Source organism: Metopolophium dirhodum, chromosome 1, assembly GCF_019925205.1.
Source record: "Metopolophium dirhodum isolate CAU chromosome 1, ASM1992520v1, whole genome shotgun sequence".
NCBI lineage: Eukaryota > Metazoa > Arthropoda > Insecta > Hemiptera > Aphididae > Metopolophium > Metopolophium dirhodum.
The window spans coordinates 143,148,778-143,167,678 of NC_083560.1; the positions used below are offsets into that span (position 1 = coordinate 143,148,778).

An 18,901-nucleotide genomic window follows, 5' to 3' on the forward strand; every position below is an offset into this window, starting at 1 on the left:
TTTTTTTTTCTATAAGTAATATATAAACTAAAATATTTAAAACTATAATATATATATATATATATACAGGATATAACCATCTACCAAGTCTCCTCCTCATAGTATAGACGATTATGTACGTAACCAAGATTAAATACACTACCAAAATTATACGATCGATTGGTTAATGTTATATTAAGTCTCCTGTGATTAACTTCGATGTCTAACTGGTAAAGTATATTATCATGGTTTTTCGATTCTATGAGGAGTGTGTTGGATAAATCTAAATAACTTAGATGTTTAGTATTTACATTTTTAAAGAGTAAAAGAAAAATTTTAAACGTTAAATGTTGCCAATAATCCTTACCTACCATAACGTCCCTCAACTCTAGGTTTTCGATATCGAAATATTTACACATACACAATTTGAAAGCTAGATCATCCAAATATCGGGAACCTGAATTATGATCCCAAACCAGGCTCCCCCATAACAAATGCTGGTTCCAGCTAGCATGGCCACGATCACATTTCAAGTTTTAAACATATTCATATAATTTACGAAAAAAATATTCGAAATCGTAGCTTGAATACTTAGCCAGAAGCGGAACCAGCCATTCGAGATGGTATTTGAACTTTTCAGCAATAAAGTTATACCATAACTGCCTATCAAGCATATGGTATAAATAACAGAAATCCCTCATTTTACCCCTACAATTTTGACAATTATTTTCGAAATTGCTATGGGCACTACATGTAGAAGTTAATAATTTTTCTAATGTTGTTTGAAAATAATTATGTACTACTTCTAAGACTGTAAAAAAAAAAAAAAAAAAATCGTACTAATATTAAAAATTATACTTATATTAAATATATGTATATATTTACTTGAATCAGAGTCCATTGTATTTGAATTGAGTGTCACAGAAATAAAAAAATTAGATACAAACACTTTGAATACTGAATTGGTAAAATCGAAATATTTTTATATCATTTTAATCACAGAAATAAAAATATCAGATACAAACACTTTGATAGTTTGAATACTACTGAATCGTTAAAATCGATAGATATTTATACGAAAAAAAGGATTTGATATCATTTTAGTAGTCATATAATAGGAGGTCCCGTTATACCCTTATAATCTGTTTGACCCTGACAATACTATACAGAAAAATGTTATATGATTTGATATATTATAACTAAATGTAAGTATTTTGGGGGAAAGAGTTCAGTGGGTAAGGGACATGATTATTTGAATAAACATGTGTGATGCATCTTCATTGTATTAAATATTCTTTCAGTTACATCGAATATTTCTAAGATAACCCTATACGATCATAAATAACCTCTTGCTCACATGTATACATTTTTAAAATATACTTATATATCCTAGCATGGTAGGTTTATCGTATACATGCTACCGGTAGATATGATGATTAGAACTTAACAGAATATTATTTGAATTCGTAAATTGCTTGAGAACGGTTATTAGCCTTTTATTTTATGGTATTTAACATATACATTGAACATCTAAATGTCCCTGCAGGGATGTTGCATGCAGCTACATGTCCGTTAACGCTTACAATTGTTTGACTATAGGAGGGTTAGTTGCCATATGTTCGTTAAGGCTGTCGACGTTTACAAACACATATGTATATATTTTAATAATTTTGGGAATATAATATTTAAAGTGGAGAACGTGCGCGACCGGTGGTGGAATCAGCCGTCGGCGGCGGAATCAGCAGAGGGTCTGGAACCGGGTGTCAGGAATCGGCAAGGCGGTATAGGGAAACGCCTGCAGGATCAGGTTTTGGAACTGTCTTTTTTATCCTACTCTTTAGATTTACATGCCTACTGCGTAGAAATCCTGCTAAGTATAGTAGTCCAAGAAGCGCATCAATTTCTTCTTTATCAGTATCTGGTATAATAGTTGGTCGTTGATATTTCGCACGTAATTTTAGCAAATATTTATTTGTACATATTACTATTTCAATGACCACAGAGTCAAGGAAAAATAGTTTCCAGCAATCTAAAATAGTTGTAGCATTTTTAGCGACGGCATTGACACCAAGGCGCTGAGTTATAATGTTATGAGCACGTTGTTTAGTTTTATTGGGAAGAGAGTTTTTATACCATTTTGTTTTTTCGTCTTTACTCAAGTAAAACTCATTTTCAGAAGAAAAACTAGTATTATTATCGGTATCACCAAAATCATCATCATTTTCACTTTCATTTTCACTATTATTATTACGCAAGTCAAATGCATTACCTGGTACGAAATTGGGATCATCGTCAGAGTCATCACTATCCTCTAATTCTAGGTCTTCGTCAAATTCATCCAACCTAGCACATACTTTGTGATCACTTTTACGAGACATTTTTTGCCTAAATCTTTTGTAAACACGTAAATATAATAAGGTATTAATATATTTTCCGCGAGACGACCGTACGACGAAAATATACCAGCAGTACTGATAAATAATAATAATACAAATATGTAGTATGGAAAATGTTTTTCTTTTCTTCTTAGTATCTTTTGAGACATCCTGTCCACAGGATTTGTAATATTTTTTTGTAAGCAAATCAGAACAAGCTCTTATATAGTCCTGTTATGATGAATATTGGGTAAAACTTTGAACCATAGCTGAAAGCAGAGCCAAAGAATTATTGCAAACAGTCTCCTTTGGTTTTTTGCTGTCAGAACTTATCCACTGTAAAAGCCAATTTGAAATTGCAATATTAGTGTGTCTTTCGCCAACCATATTTGTGACAGTGAAGTTTTGATTTTTTTGTTTGTCATATAGGTACAAGTGCTTTGTATAAGTAAATTGATTTTGTCTTTTCCATACCAAATTTATGAAATTGTTTTACAATTGAACCAGTTGCGTCGATTATAAGTTTTGGAGTTTCTGTACTATTACAATATCCTCTATATAAATTTATTTGTTCTGCGCAATGGTAATGTATAAAAAAGGGGTCACATCCTATATCATGTATAACATTTTGATATTCATTTTCCCTTTTCATTATCATCAAGGATATTAAAACATCTTTATGCCTCCGATTATTGGCTAGTGTTTAAGATTTGAGAGAACGCAAACAATTTCCTGTTGGAATAATAGTTGGTTCGAAACCTCCTAAAATTAAATTAAACGTAGGTATTAACTGTGGAATATTTGTGTAAAACGTATTATAATTCTTAGCATTTGTCATAAGACAATTTGCTTCTTTTTCTCTAAAAGTTTCGCTTGATACACTTTTCAAAACCACAGAAGATATCGCCTTTTCTTTTGCTGGTCCAATTAGACGTCTTTTTTTGTTTAAATGATGCACATCAAAGTTCCCAATTTACGTACATTCCATCAAAACTATATTGGATAAGATAAAATAATACACGGATTAAATTTTTGAAAATATTTAATATTGAAATTTAAAATAGTTTATGTAATGTGTTATGTAATAGGTATTTCAAAGCTAATAATGTATAAATGCATAATTATAAAATATAAAAAAATACCTTGCGTTATCGGATGGTTGAAATAAAATTCAAAATATAGACTCACTGTCTTCAAATAATTCACAAATATCAGGACTTACTGCACGGCCTATAAAATTCAATAATATCGACTTCAATTGCCGTAATAACTCAAAAACACGTAAGGACTTACAACACGGCCTATATAAAATCAATAAAATAACTCGACATCAATTGTCGTAAAATTCAAATAACACAAAAGGACTTACAACACGGCCTATATAAAATCAATAAAATCTCAACACAGACATCAATTGTCTTAATAAAATTCACAAAATATAAGGACTTACTTCTCGGCCTTTAAATAAAATTTCCAAATACAGACACCAATTGTCTCAATAAAATCACAAAATATAAGGACTTACTTCACGGCCTTTAAATAAAACTTCCAAATAAATTCTCAATATATTCAACAATAATACTGAACCCCCTTTTATTAAAATAAAATTTAATAATAATTCCTAAGTTATTATAATGACTAGCACGAATTATTTCAATTAATTACCTCTAAATTGGAAATTGTTACTTAATGACTTCTTAAATAAATTCAACTATTTATTCATAAACATTAATTAATATAGTAAAATAAAAATAAAAATGTTTCTCAAAATAATTATTCTCTGAAATAATTAATAAAATAAAACAATTCCTTTCTTTATTTGTTCACTAAATAATTCAATTTGAATTTCCGTTGTACTTCAATATCTATTTTTTTTTTCTAAAGTATTTCATTTAATCTATAAAATTATTATTTAACTCAAATTATTATAATGCTCAACACAATTGAATTCGATTAATTGATACGTAAAATAGAAATTGTTCAGCTTAAATAATTTTAACTATTTGGTATAAATGTTCAATAATTAATCGATCAGAAAAATTTGTATTTGAATATGAAATTAAAATTCCGAACAGTTAAACTGTTTGAATTAAATCGATTGAAATTCTATTGTAAATTTAAATTATTATTTTAATTTACTTAAATGATTAAAATTATTTAAAATTAAATTATTAATTTAATTTATTCAAATGATTGAAAATTTATTTTAAAATCAAGGTACTATTTTAATTTAATCAAATATCTGAAATTAAATTGAAATTGAAATTATTATGTTAAGTTTAAAATTAAATTATTGTTTTAATTTTATTTAACTGTTGAATAATTTTATTGTAAAATAAAAATTTTATTTTATTTTATTAAAATGAAAAATATTGAGTTAAATTAAATTTATTATTTAAATTATTTAAATGATTGAAAAATTTTATTGAAAATAAAGTTATTATTTTATTTTATTTAATGATTGAAAAAATTTTAAGTTAAATCAATTTATTAATTTAAATTATTTAATGATTGAATAATTTTATTGTAAAATTTTATTTTATTTAATGATTTGAAATTCTAAGTTAAAACAATTTATTGATTAAAATTATTTAAATGAAATTTTATTGTAAAATAAAGTTATTATTTTATTTTATTTGAATTAACTTAAAGTACTGAACAATATCTAGCTTACTCTATTAAAACTGATTGAAACATAAAATTCCTGAAAATAAAATTATTATTTTATTTTATTTAAAGGTTTGAATAACTTTTAATTTATTTAAAATAATTATTTACGTTATTTAAAAATAAATTATTATTTTATTCAAAAGTAATTTTAATTTAATCTTCGAAAAACTATTGATTTATTTTATTTAAACAATTGTAAATGTTCACACAATTTGTTTTATTGAAACGAAAATTCAAAGTTCCTAAAATTCCTATTTAATATAACACGACTAATTTTTATTCACTTATTATTATATACTATGGTCAAGTACTATACCATAGGAGACGAACACCGATATTAATTATACTGTATACTCACAACAACGCAGCTGGTAGAGCGGGTGATCCATTTGGTTACGGTTGATTGTAGTTGGCTATATTATGTAGTTGTACAGGATTCTTTCTCGGAGTTGCTGGAAGGTGATCAATTCTCCCAACGGTGATCCAGTGAAGAATTTTCCTCCTTGATTGAATTAAGAAGATTGGAAAAATGTTCAAAATTTTCGAAAAATTTAAAAATGTTGTAATTGTTTTTCTTTTCTTCTTAGTATCTTTTGAGACACCCTGTCCACAGCGCCAATTTTGTAACGAACCAACTACTTCAGTTCAATAATGGAAGTATTTTGAAATAATTAACAAGTTGAATGTATGAGTTATGTATATTTATTTGTAATTTTAACGTAAATATTCTAAGTCCAAAATAATTAACTAATAACTTTTGGTAAACGAGATGTGACTTAATAATTGACTTGGTGGTTTCTCTGCTGGTGCTCGTCTGATGGACACTTGTCCATCGACGTACCTCGTCGGTTATTCCTAATAGCTCCCTCCTATGGCATTTTAGTATAAAAACGGTATATCTCTGCGTACTCCTGAGATCACCTTTAGACGTCATTCGTATAATTATGTTATTTTAGGAGTAAAACGACGGTGGAACGAACCTAATTTCATTTTCTTCCATGACACAATACAACGCTGAGGGTGATTCATCTTTATTATTATTATCATCATCATAATTTGCAGTATTATTTATTTATTTATTTATTTATTTATTTATTTATTGAATATATTCAACGGGCAATAGCCCTTTACAAAGTATATAATATAACAATATGACAACAATCAAAATAAATATAAATTAAGTAGGTAATAAAAATACAAAAATTTAAATAATGTTTTAAAAATTAAAAATAAATGACTAATAATAAATGTATACGACAAGTAACAATATTAAGTAATAATAATAATTAGATAAAATGTGGTATTTTTAGAAGCAATACAGTATTTAGTTTAAAATTAACACGAGTAGAATTAAAAAAATCAAGATGGTGGGAGATTAAATTGGCTAACCTAAGAGCTTTTGGTAGAAAAGAGAAGGCTCCACTATTAGTTCTATAATGTGGAATAACAAATAAATCTAGATTGCGCGTATAAAGACGAGGAATTCGGAAACCAATCATTGCTAATCATTCAGGACAAAGAACAAAACCATTAATAATGTCAAAAATAAACATTATATCTGTTAGATTCCGTCTCAGAGAAAGACTATCAAGATCCAATGATTCCTGAATTGGTATAATTGAGTCTCTGGAGAAAGGAAGATTTAGTTTATATGAAATATTTTTGAGAAACTTGTTTTGAACATTATCAAGTTCAGAGTAAAATGTTGATAGATTTTGCGACCAAACAAGGGAGCCAAATTCAAGGTTAGATCTAACTAAAGAAGTATAAAGTAATTTTAAGCATCTAGGATTTTTAAATTCTTTAGTATTTCTATTTAAGAAACCTAACATCTTATATGATTTGTTGAGGATTGATTTATGATTCAATTTGAAGCCAAGATCACTATCAAAGTGAATTCCCAAATCTTTGATTGAATTAACTCTAGATAAGGGACACTCATTAATTATATACTGATTCAAAAGAGGATTAGCTCTACGGGTAAAAGAAATTACATTACACTTATTAATATTTAATGGTAAATAATTATTTTTACTCCAAATAACAAACTTATCTAATATTGATTGAAGATTTATTTGATCAGCTACAGAATTTATCTTGCAAAAAATTTTGGCATCATCAGCAAATAATAAAATATGTGCTATGTTAGAGTTATCTAATATATAATGTGGTAAATCATCAATGAAAATTAGAAACAGTAGAGGACCTAAATGGGAACCTTGAGGGACACCAGAAGAGACCTGAAAATTTTGTGATGAGTGAAATGAGATTTTGACGGCTTGAGTTCTATTTGTGAGGTACGAATATAGCCATTTAAGAAAGTTTCCATCTATACCAAATGATTTTAATTTATAATAAAGTAAAATATGATCAACTTTGTCAAAAGCCTTCTGAAAATCAGTGTATATGGTGTCAACTTGAAGACCTTGATCTAAAGCATTAGTTAGAAAATTTTGATACAATAGTAAATTGGTGAAAATCGAGTGCTTCATTAAGAAGCCATGCTGAGCGGGACTAATTTAATAATTTAATAATATAATTTTAATTTAATAATATACTGGACAGTTTTTTAGAAATAATAGCTTCAAATACTTTAGGTATAGCAGAAAGTTTAGAGATTGGCCGATAATTACAGATATCATTCTTACTCCCAGATTTATGTATAGGTGTAACAAATGATTTTTTCCAAAAGGTGGGAAAAACACCAGTTGATAAAGAGAGATTAAATAAGTAGTGCAATGGCTTGACTAACACTGAAAAGCATTTTTTTAGGAAAATCGGTGGAATACCATCGGGACCAGTAGATGATTTATCATCAATAGATATTAAATAATCAGCAATTTCATCCTCAGAAATGTACATTGAGTTAATATTTATATCATGCATATTAACATTAAGAGATTCAAGAATATCATCAGGCAATTTATTTTTAGAGTAAACAGAGGAGAAATGATTAGCAAATAATTGAGAGATTTCTTCTATATTATGAGCAGTTGTATTATAAAAAAACATTGACATTGTAATATTGGATTTATTTGATTTGAGAGATTGAATATATTTCCAAAATGATTTTATATTAATATTAATGTTATTTTCAATCTTAAGTATGTAATTTAATTGAAGTTGTTTAGATAGTTGTTTACATTCCTTGTGTAAATTAGAAAAAATAGAATAATCAGATAAAGAATTTGAAATTTTATATTTTTTATGCGCTAATTTTTTTAGTTTAATAATTTTTCTTAAATTGTAATTTGACCAAGAAACGTTATGATCAGTATTAAGATCTAAAGTTATCATTGGAACTAATAAATCAAAAGAATGATTAATTATTTCATGGAATTTCAATATAGCATTTTCTAAATTCAAGGTAGTTATATTATCCATAATATCTATATGAGACAAAAAAGCATGAATGTCATTAAAATTGCAGGAATTAAAATTGAAAATTACAGGAGAAATAGTTTGGAAATAAATATTTGGTGTTGGAAAGTGAGAGATAAATTCTAAAGGTGGATGATATGAATCAATTAAAGGTATTAATGAACAATTAGAGGCATGCATAGAATCAACAGTAGAGTTTGAAAATATCAAGTCTAGAATACCATTGTGACTATTAGTAATGTTATTAACCTGCTTTAAATTTGAGTAATCGATATAAAAATTAACAAGTGTAGTGGATATAGGATTTCTAAATAAAGTATAATCAGTGACTGAAAATTCATTTACATTAAAATCACCAATAATTAAAAAATTTTTAATAGAGTTTTTTAATAAAAACTTTTCTATTATATCACAATGCTTATTATATAATTCGATTTTGGAGTTTGGTGGGAAATAAACGCAACCTAGAAGTATGTTTATATAATTATAAGAGAGTAATACAAACACTTGATCAATACATTGAATAATGTCAAAATTTAATAATTTGCAATTTAGATGTTTCCTAGTAGCCAATAAAACTCCACCACCTCTTACAGTTAAATTAGATATTCTATCCACTCTAAATAAGTTATAATCTACAAGACCAAGCTCAACATTATTAATGTCGCTATTTAGCCAAGTTTCAGACAAAAATAATAAGTCACAATTTAGATTAAAGGCACAGTTACGAAAAAATTCAAGCTTAGTCCTAAGACCTCTAACATTCTGATAGACTACATGGAGATTAACGAAAATTTTGACTATTATTAAGAGTATTAGACGCAGAATTAACGATAACAATTTTAGGTGTACCTTTAATAAATTTTATAGTTAATCCTGCTTCACCATTCTTTGTACGTGTCATCAGCTCCTCCTTCAAGCTCTTCATAAAGTCTCTCTGGTAAGGGGTTCTATCCGTAGATATATATATTGTAGACGGCGGATTTGAATGAGTCAGTTTATTTTTGTTTCGAATAATATCAAACACTATGGAATCGGATTCAAAGATAGCTTTGATAGGACGTAGTTTACCAGGTTGATAACGACCAAGACGAATGACCTTCAGCGGTGTAGGTAGATTATCAGTGTCAACTAAAATAGATGCAATAGTACTGATTACCTGTTTGTTATCGTAAGATAATCTCTCACCGGTCTGGTTGGAATTACTTTCTTGGATATTATAGAAAATAACATTTTTCGCCCGTTTATTGCGCTCATTAATTTCATTAATAATGAACTCATTAGCGAGATTTGAATTATTACCTAAGTTTGACTTCAAATTTTCAACATCAACAAGCAGCTTATTTAACAGCGATTTGAGCTCTGGTAATTCTTTAAGACCCTTTTCACAGTCAGAACAGAAAAATTTAAGCAGTCGATTTTTCATTCCCAGGCATTTTAGTTCAGAGGCAGATAGTCCTGAGCATTTCGGGTGAAATAACAAAGCACACCCATCACACTTGATAGGAAAATAGTGAATTGCAACAATTACAAATTGTATTATTACTCATAGTAGTTATGAGGAAAGCGGCAATATCGTAATGAGCGTGATGCCGGGTACAAAGTATGACAAATAAATCGAATAATAGTCAGATAAGCGAACTGCCACGATATGAACGTTTCTCGGTCGACTGTTGACAAGTAACTGATTATTTAATGGCGATGGACACATATCACGGTTTTCAAGTACTGCACACAATGATGGTTGCGTATCATTACAATCACCATTTGTGACGTTTAATGGTGGTAGTTCTACGTCGCTAGTGTTTAAGATTTGAGAGAACGCAAACAATTTCCTGTTAGAATAATAGTTGGTTCGAAACCTCCTAAAATTAAATTAAACGTAGGTATTAACTGTGGAATATTTGTGTAAAACGTATTATAATTCTTACCATTTGTCATAAGACAATTTGCTTCTTTTTCTCTTAAAAGTTTCGCTTGATACACTTTTCAAAACCACAGAAGATATCGCCTTTTCTTTTGCTGGTCCAATTAGACGTCTTTTTTTGTTTAAATGATGCACATCAAAGTTCCCAATATACGTACATTCCATCAAAACTCTATTGGATAAGATAAAATAATACACGGATTAAATTTTTGAAAATATTTAATATTGAAATTTAAAATAGTTTATGTAATATGTTATGTAATAGGTATTTCAAAGCTAATAATGTATAAATGCATAATTATAAAATATAAAAAAAATACCTTGCGTTATCGGATGGTTGATTTAAAATAACACCCTTAAAATGTGAGCTACATACAGAGCATCGTCCGACAACAGTAACAAAATTATTTCCATTTCGATATACATGAGCTCTTTGGAACGATATACAGCATAATGGGCGAAATGGGCCTGGCTGTCGCAACGTATGTCTCGAAACCACACTCTTGACGCAACAGAGAGTACCGTACTCTGTTCTCTGTACACAACTAAAAATCTGTACATGATATTGTAGTTTTCGGCTACCTGCATCTACCAGGAAATAAAAAGTCAATTTAAATTCGTATTCGTTTGCGTTTATCTTATTTTATTCATTTGGTCACCTTACACCTCACCACACCATCCACGCGGCTCCCCAAAGGTCAGCATCAGGGCGAATAGGGTCACATTATCCTACTCTTTTCAACACGTAAGGATTTATTTCGGCCTTGTAAAATAAAATTCAAAATATAGACTCACTGTCTTCAAATAATTCACAAATATCAGGACTTACTGCACGGCCTATAAAATTCAATAATATCGACTTCAATTGTCGTAATAACTCAAAAACACGTAAGGACTTACAACACGGCCTATATAAAATCAATAAAATAACTCGACATCAACTGTCGTAAAATTCAAATAACACAGAAGGACTTACAACAAGGCCTATATAAAATCAATAAAATAACTCGACATCAATTGTCGTAAAATTCAAATAACACAAAAGGACTTACAACACGGCCTATATAAAATCAATAAAATCTCAACACAGACATCAATTGTCTTAATAAAATTCACAAAATATAAGGACTTACTTCTCGGTCTTTAAATAAAATTTCCAAATACAGACACCAATTGTCTCAATAAAATCACAAAATATAAGGACTTACTTCACGGCCTTTAAATAAAACTTCCAAATAAATTCTCAATATATTCAACAATAATACTTAACCCCCTTTTATTAAAATAAAATTTAATAATAATTCCTAAGTTATTATAATGACTAGCACGAATTATTTCAATTAATTACCTCTAAATTGGAAATTGTTACTTAATGACTTCTTAATAAATTCAACTATTTATTCATAAACATTAATTAATATAGTAAAATAAAAATAAAAATGTTTAGATAGTAATAACGGATTTATATAGCGAAATAAGTAAGCAAAAAGAACAAATCAAACAAAAAAATTATAATCAGCCGTCTAGCTGAAAAAGTTTTTATAGTTTTTGAGTGGCCCATCATTAACAGTTCAATCTCATCCATAGCATTATGTGAGGTTTTGTTTTGAAAGTGCTTTAATACTTTGTCAATGTTGGAACATTGCGAATCATTTTTTACTTAGATCTCTGAACTTTTTATGAGGATTTTTAGGAGACACAGAACCTTAACAGCACCAGGATTCCCACACAATACCAGCTGGACTCCATAATGGGTATCTAGAGATTCCTTGAGGTATCCCTGGCTAATCCCAATACTCACCTTCGGGTTTCCCACCAGTTTCCCACTTAGGAATCCAATTTTGGATTACATAAGGACTCCAGTAAATCATCAATAGGACTCCAGTAAATCACTAATAGGACACCATTATATCACCAGTTGGACTCCAGTAAATCACTAATAGGACACCATTAAATCACCAGTTGGACTCCTAGTATTTATCACACATAGCTAGGTATTTAACCTTAACTTTTTCATAGTTTACATGCAGACTTTATAGGTTATCAATTTCCAGTAAATATTAGTTTAAAATTTTAACTATAGAATACACTGCAAAGTGCTAACATTTGGAAACTGCTTTCATCTTTAAAATTTAATTCATTTCAAATTATGAGTAGGTAATTATAGGTATTGTTAAATACCAATTATTGTATTAATATACATGTTAAAATACTTAATGTTCTCTAATTTATGGAATTTTTATCTATATATACATACAATTTAACCACTTTTCTCTCGAATTGTTTCCTTTTAAATTTAACTTTTTATTTTGTTCAAAATTTAATTTTTAGGTATCCTATTTTTTAATTTTGTGTTTCATTTTGATACTAATATTTTAAAATCCTGTAACCAAAATAATATGTATGTTAATATTGAACCTGTATACTACTATGTGTATTCGCCACCCACGTGGTAGATAGTTTGCTTAAATAAAGTAATGGATTTAATAAAGTATGTTCTAGGTAAGAATACAAATATATTAAAAATAAAAACAAAACTCAATATTTATCTTTTTTAACTATATTTTAAATTTATACTTAAATATATATTTTTTAATCATCAATTTGTGATTGAATTGCAGGCATCACAATGTTATTACCTCTTTCAAATCTCTCTTTTGAATGCCTTATCCAACTTTTCAAATGAAAGTCAATTTTGTCTTGGTTTGTATGTGGAAATTTCTTAAAACATACATCTGTAAATAAATATCATATTTTAACAGTATGTATTATTACAGTTTACTAGTGCTACTAAATAGCACTGAACAAAGGAAAATAAAAAAAATTACCTTGGCACATTAAACGATATAGCATAAGCTTTGAAAAGCCAAGTTTGTCTGGATCACCTCGTTTCTTCTTTCTACCACTGAAGTTTAAAGCAACAAAAATTGATCCAGAAAATAATGTGTCCATTACACGAGTCACAAATTGTTGCAAACACATACCACCAGTAAACTGTAATCGTTGTGCCTATAATTAGAAAATCAGTATTATACAATAATTACATACAAATAAATTGATTTGGCACAGAACACTATTATTTTATTGCATATATAAAAAATATTATTATTTATATCTGTCATAGAATAAGTATATCAAAATGCAAAAACAGGTTTAACTTTTTTAATAAAATATTTGTAGGTACCTAAAAATATACTAGCTATTAAGCTCTATATAAAAATTATGTTTAATTACACAAATATTACATGTACATATTATTACTAAATTATTTGGTGTATAAAAAGATCTTACTACATATTGGTAGAAATCGTGATCATTTAATGAATTTTCCACTTTCAATATTTCATCATTATTAGTCATCGGAAACATATCCTTGAATTTTCTAGAAAACATGTTGTCAGTATTCAGTATATCGTTCGAAGAATTTCTATGTTCCATTGTAATACTAATTTGTGATTCCATTATTTGATCAAGTTTTTGCATAATAATAGTTTGTCCCTTTAATAATTCTCTTAACATCAATTCTAGAAAGTATAAATTAAATAATAAGAAATGTTACGGAAAATAATTATTATGATTTATTCCAACCCAACTGAAGAACTAGTACAACTAAAATATTAAAATAATATTTACCTGTATTATTTGGTACTCTTAGACTTGTATGTTCAGCATTTATCAGTTCTCTATTATGATTACGAGATGGAGAATTCTCTGTTAGGTAATAAAATAAACACAATTTTCAGTACTTATTAAAAATCTTTAAAAATGCATAGAAAATATACCAATCTTTACATACTTGAACTATTTTGAATAGGGATACCTTCTCCAATTAATTGTGGTCCTTCATTAATGGCAATTTGATTTTTTTGGGGCGTTGAAATATTAGTAGCATCAGAATCACTCTCAAAAAGTAAAGGACTCTCATTACCTATATATATATTATATACTTAATTAATATTCATTGCTATTTATTAAACAGGGCGATTCACCAGACATGCTCATCCCCATTTTTTTTCTCTAATACCAATTTTTTTTGTACTATTTATGAGTGACCTGTGGCAATATAAATTACTGTTTTTCAAATGATGACCTCCTTTTTTACTGTAAATTATTTATTGAATATTTTTTCTGAAAATGTTGACATATTTAAACCAAATTTTGATTGAATATTATAAGTTATATTTAACTTTGTGCACTAAGGATAATAGGCCAATGAAAATGGGTATAGAAAATATGGGGGTATTTTCAGGACTTTTATCCCTAATATATATATTTTAAAAACTGAGGAACTACTCGTTCAAATTTTGTATTAGGTACAACATTATCAAAAAAATTATCTACTAAAATAACTAAATAATTGACACTAAAAAATAGAGATTCTTATTTGGAAAACAGAAGATTATATTGCCACAAGACACTCCTTAAGCAGTACAAAAAAGTATGTCCAGAATTTGAAAATGTGGCCTTGAAATATATTTTAAAATTCAAAGTCAGAATTCGACATTATCAAATGCAAAAATGTAGATAAGTATGTTGGGTAAATCAGTATGTATATGATTTTAAAATCGGCATATTATGATACATGAAAATAAAAGTACACTTTCGAGAGATAAAGCAATTGATATACTACTAACAAAGGATTTTCTCACATTATATATAGAAAAACAAAATTAGGTTAAAACTACTAATAAATTAACTACTTATACACAAAAGTATATTTTAGATACCTGTAGACTTTTTGACAGAGTTTATGTTCTGCTTATCATGTTCATAACTAGACTTCAACAAAAAAGACTGCTTAAGATGATTTCCTAGGTTGTTTGAAGTGGAGCATCTTGAATTAGCTAATTAAAATAAAAAATAAATAGGTACCAACTAGTAGCTGCTATCAATGAAAAACCAAATTAAAATTACAATTTAAAAAGTTATTACCAATTATTTTTGTTTCGTAGTCTTGTGATATTTTTGTACTTGAGCTCTTTGGAGGCGTTGGGAAAGAAGTGATATTTTTACAGTTATTTTTTTTTTTAATTTTAGTCTGAAATGTTGGTGCTAAATGAAAAAATTAAAACACTTATGAATTGGGTAAATAAGATTAAAGATAAATTGATAAATATAAAAATTATTTTTACCTGAATCAGAGAGGTCATCTTCACTGGAAAATATTTTTCTTTTAGCCCTTAATTTTCGCTGAGACTTGTAAAATTCTTCTTTATCGGTACATACTTCTGATAAGTTGTATGACACTAAATCTTTTAATTTTTCAATTGCTCTATCATAGATATCTGCAATTGAATTAATAATAATTATACAGTTAAATTAGATAATATAATTGTAGTTAAAGACTGGAATAATATCTTGAAATATAAGCAAAAATATATTTTAGGTAGGTATAGAAATCATATTTTTAAACTATGGCATCAAATTAGGTATTATAATGTTATAAATAATTGTAATTATAAAAATTAAATCTATGATTTAAATTTATTTTAAAATTACTTACCACTTGAGCCTGCAATTTTGGTAATTTGACATATTCGCCAATGTTTCTTGTCAGGAGGTATCATATTTTTTGACATTTTACAAAATGTTTTTTCGCATTTCACACTTGGAAAAAAACATGTTGTTTCCCCATTAATATTTGTTTTAATCCAGTTCTTAGGTATGACCTGACTCCCATCGGGGAAATCCACAATCAAATATTTACTAAAATAACAATATAAAATACATATTAAAGAAATCATGTACCAAAAAAAAAAAACTTGTCTAGAACCATTTAAAATGACAATGGTACCAGTGGCAGCTATCTCCATAAATACAACATGTGCCACTTAAAAAAAAACTAATACCCTTTACAAGTATTAATACTAACCCAAAAAAATACTCATTAGGGTAGGTTAGGTAATATACCTTCCAAAATGCCGACCAGCGTATTTAATGTTATAATATACGAATACTATAGGTACCTACGTCTAGTGGCGTGGGAAAGTGAAATATTTTATCGAGCAATTCATTTTTTGAATGACGTACCACCCCTTGATTACTCAATATAACACTTATTATTGAAGTTAATATTATTATTATCATATTCAAATGAAGTTAGTCTTGTACTTTAATTTCACACTAAATCCAGTACCCACCTACCTAACACTTTAACACGCCACTGCCTGCCTGCTATATAGTAAATACTAATAAATAACACAATAAATTACACTTACACAAGTTCACATTATACCACATGGCATTGTGATTTCAGAGCACAGAGCACTGAGCTATAAAACCTAATTTGTATGGTACTATTCGAACATTTAATTCCTCCTTATAACTCGCAACATCAATATCATCATCAGTAAAATATAATATATTCAATTTTTTGTTTACGATTTTTACGATTTCTGAAAATGAGTGACCAGGAACTTAACTTAAAATTTGTCAAGGAGGTCGAGAAGCATGAGGAGCTCTATAATAATAGACTTCCTGTGTATTCCAGGAAAGATTTGACGGAGAAAGCATAGCAAGATGTGGCTGCCCAAGTTAATATGCCAGGTATGAAAAGTTCAGTAATTTATTACAATTTAAAATGTATTGTATTTGTATTTTGTAAACGTAAAGAAAATTTGCATTCAAATATTACCTATATAGTTACAAGACTGCATTGTGGTATAAATATTGTATATCGTATATACATATTACATAATATATATTTATATATACGAAATTTCAACTACAAAATTATTTGCAAATTGTGTGTTTCACAAACAGTGGAAACGCTTCATCTCCGACAAAGTAGTAAGGAAATGGAGTGTTCCTTTTATCATGTCGTAATGGGGAGGGTGAAAGGATGTTAAAACCTCCATGGGTTATCCAGTAGTTCATTGCACATGCTTTAAAAATTCCTCCGTCACTATTACGTCCGGCAAAACCCGGTTCAATAACGGTGAAAAGGCCATCTGCGTCACAACATGCCATAAGTACTGTAGAGTGGAAGTGCTTATAGTTGAAATTTTCAGAACCTGTGTGTGGAAATTTTTCAATTCGGATGTGCTTCCCATCCAAGGCACCAATGCAATTGGGAAGGTTCCACAGCAGCTCAAAACGATCAGCAATGTGTTTAAATTGATCTTGTGTTGGTACAGGCATATGAATATCTTTCAGTACATTCCAGATGATCTCTGTAGTTTCCTTGATAATTTTTCTGACTGTGCTTTCACCTCTTGCAAAATATAACGAAAGCGCAACAAATGTTCCACTAGTAGCCAAGTACCTGTATTAATACGAATTTCAGTACAAAGTTCTACAACTTTATCGATGATAAATATTTATTTATTTTCCTACATATCATATAATATATTATGCCGTAGGTCATATTCTAGAACATTATATTTGGCATCACCTATGCATGGTATAACTTTTGAAAGATTAGGAGATTAAAACTTAAACTAAATCCAAAAATTTTTGAGATAGTAAAAATTTAAAAATTAAAAAATTCAAGCGTAACTCGCGTAAGGTTAGGTTATATTATATATTATAGTGACCTATTCTATGACCGAGGTCCACTTCACCTCAACTGTACAGCATAGCAAGTTCCCGATTTCTTTTTTTGATTTCAGCTGCTGAATGCAAAGAGAAGTGGCGAAATCTACGTACAGTTTTTATGCGTAAAATTAAACCACCACCAAGTGGAGCTGGAGCAAAAAAAAAAGGCATACTATTTGGAAAACGCCATGCATTTTTGTTTGCCATTTATAAAAACATCCGCTCCTCCATCAACCAAAAATTTTCCACCAGTACCACTCAACTCACCTAGTGAAGATGTCGAAAACACGGAAATATTTGAAGATTGTGCATCCCAAATGGATTTATCTCAAGCATTTGTTCCTACCCAAACATTATTCCCTAAGTATCCAGTACATTCACCGTCTCATCTTAGTAATTCAACACCATCTCAACAAACAATTGATCCAGCGGTACAGTTTTCATCGTCCAATCAAGCCAAGAAAAAATTGACTTTGAAAAAAAAACATCAGCAGCAGACGCAGATTATTCTGTAGCTGAATATTTTAAAGCAAAACGAGCAAGGTTGCAGATAAACGAGGCAGAGAATGGCTCTCAAAAAATTGATAGACAACTGGGTATCAAAATGTTTCTACTCAGTCTAATACCAGAATTGGAAGATCTAAGTATTTTCAACATTATTGACGATATATCAACTCCGCTGCAGTACCAGCCACAGGCATCAACATTCCACACAATGATCCCATCAGTGTCTGATTCATCTCACGTGTCGCAAACAACCGATTTTTACAACGATTTTTCACATGGTCTACAAGATTTAGATATAAAAATTGTATTTTTTAAAAAAAAAACCGTTTCTCTAATTGTAAATTTAAATAAAATTGATTTGCTTACTTATTTTTTTTTTTTTTGTATATCTTATAATTTGAAATATTTTGTAGAATAAAATTAAAAATGAACTTACCGCAATGTGATCAATATTCTTTCACCGGCTGGTACACATTCCCTCATATTTGTGTTCATTTTCCTCCAGGAAAGGGCCAACCATCCTAGC

At 28.6% G+C, this 18,901-nt stretch overlaps 2 protein-coding genes across 2 annotated transcripts in view; one reads left to right on the forward strand and one right to left on the reverse strand.

Annotated features, from left to right (window-relative positions):
* Positions 1-18,901, forward strand: part of LOC132935139 (uncharacterized) — a 494,638-nt gene that overhangs the window by 318,635 nt on the left and 157,102 nt on the right. The window lies entirely within an intron of this gene.
* LOC132933006 (uncharacterized) lies at positions 17,065-18,039 on the reverse strand. The gene is made up of 2 exons (XM_060999342.1): positions 17,906-18,039; positions 17,065-17,596 (listed from the first exon to the last, which is right to left on the reverse strand). Exons 1-2 carry the CDS (start codon positions 18,037-18,039, stop codon positions 17,065-17,067), a joined length of 666 nt encoding a protein of 221 aa, XP_060855325.1.

Bases quoted from the DNA above. Each gene is read 5' to 3' on its own strand.
- LOC132933006 (XM_060999342.1), bottom strand. From the start codon at position 18,039: ATGCCTTTTTTTTTTGCTCCAGCTCCACTTGGTGGTGGTTTAATTTTA. The intron at 17,597-17,905 runs GTACAGTTGAGG...GTATTAATACAG, and splicing joins AATCGGGAACTTGCTATGCT to GTACTTGGCTACTAGTGGAA.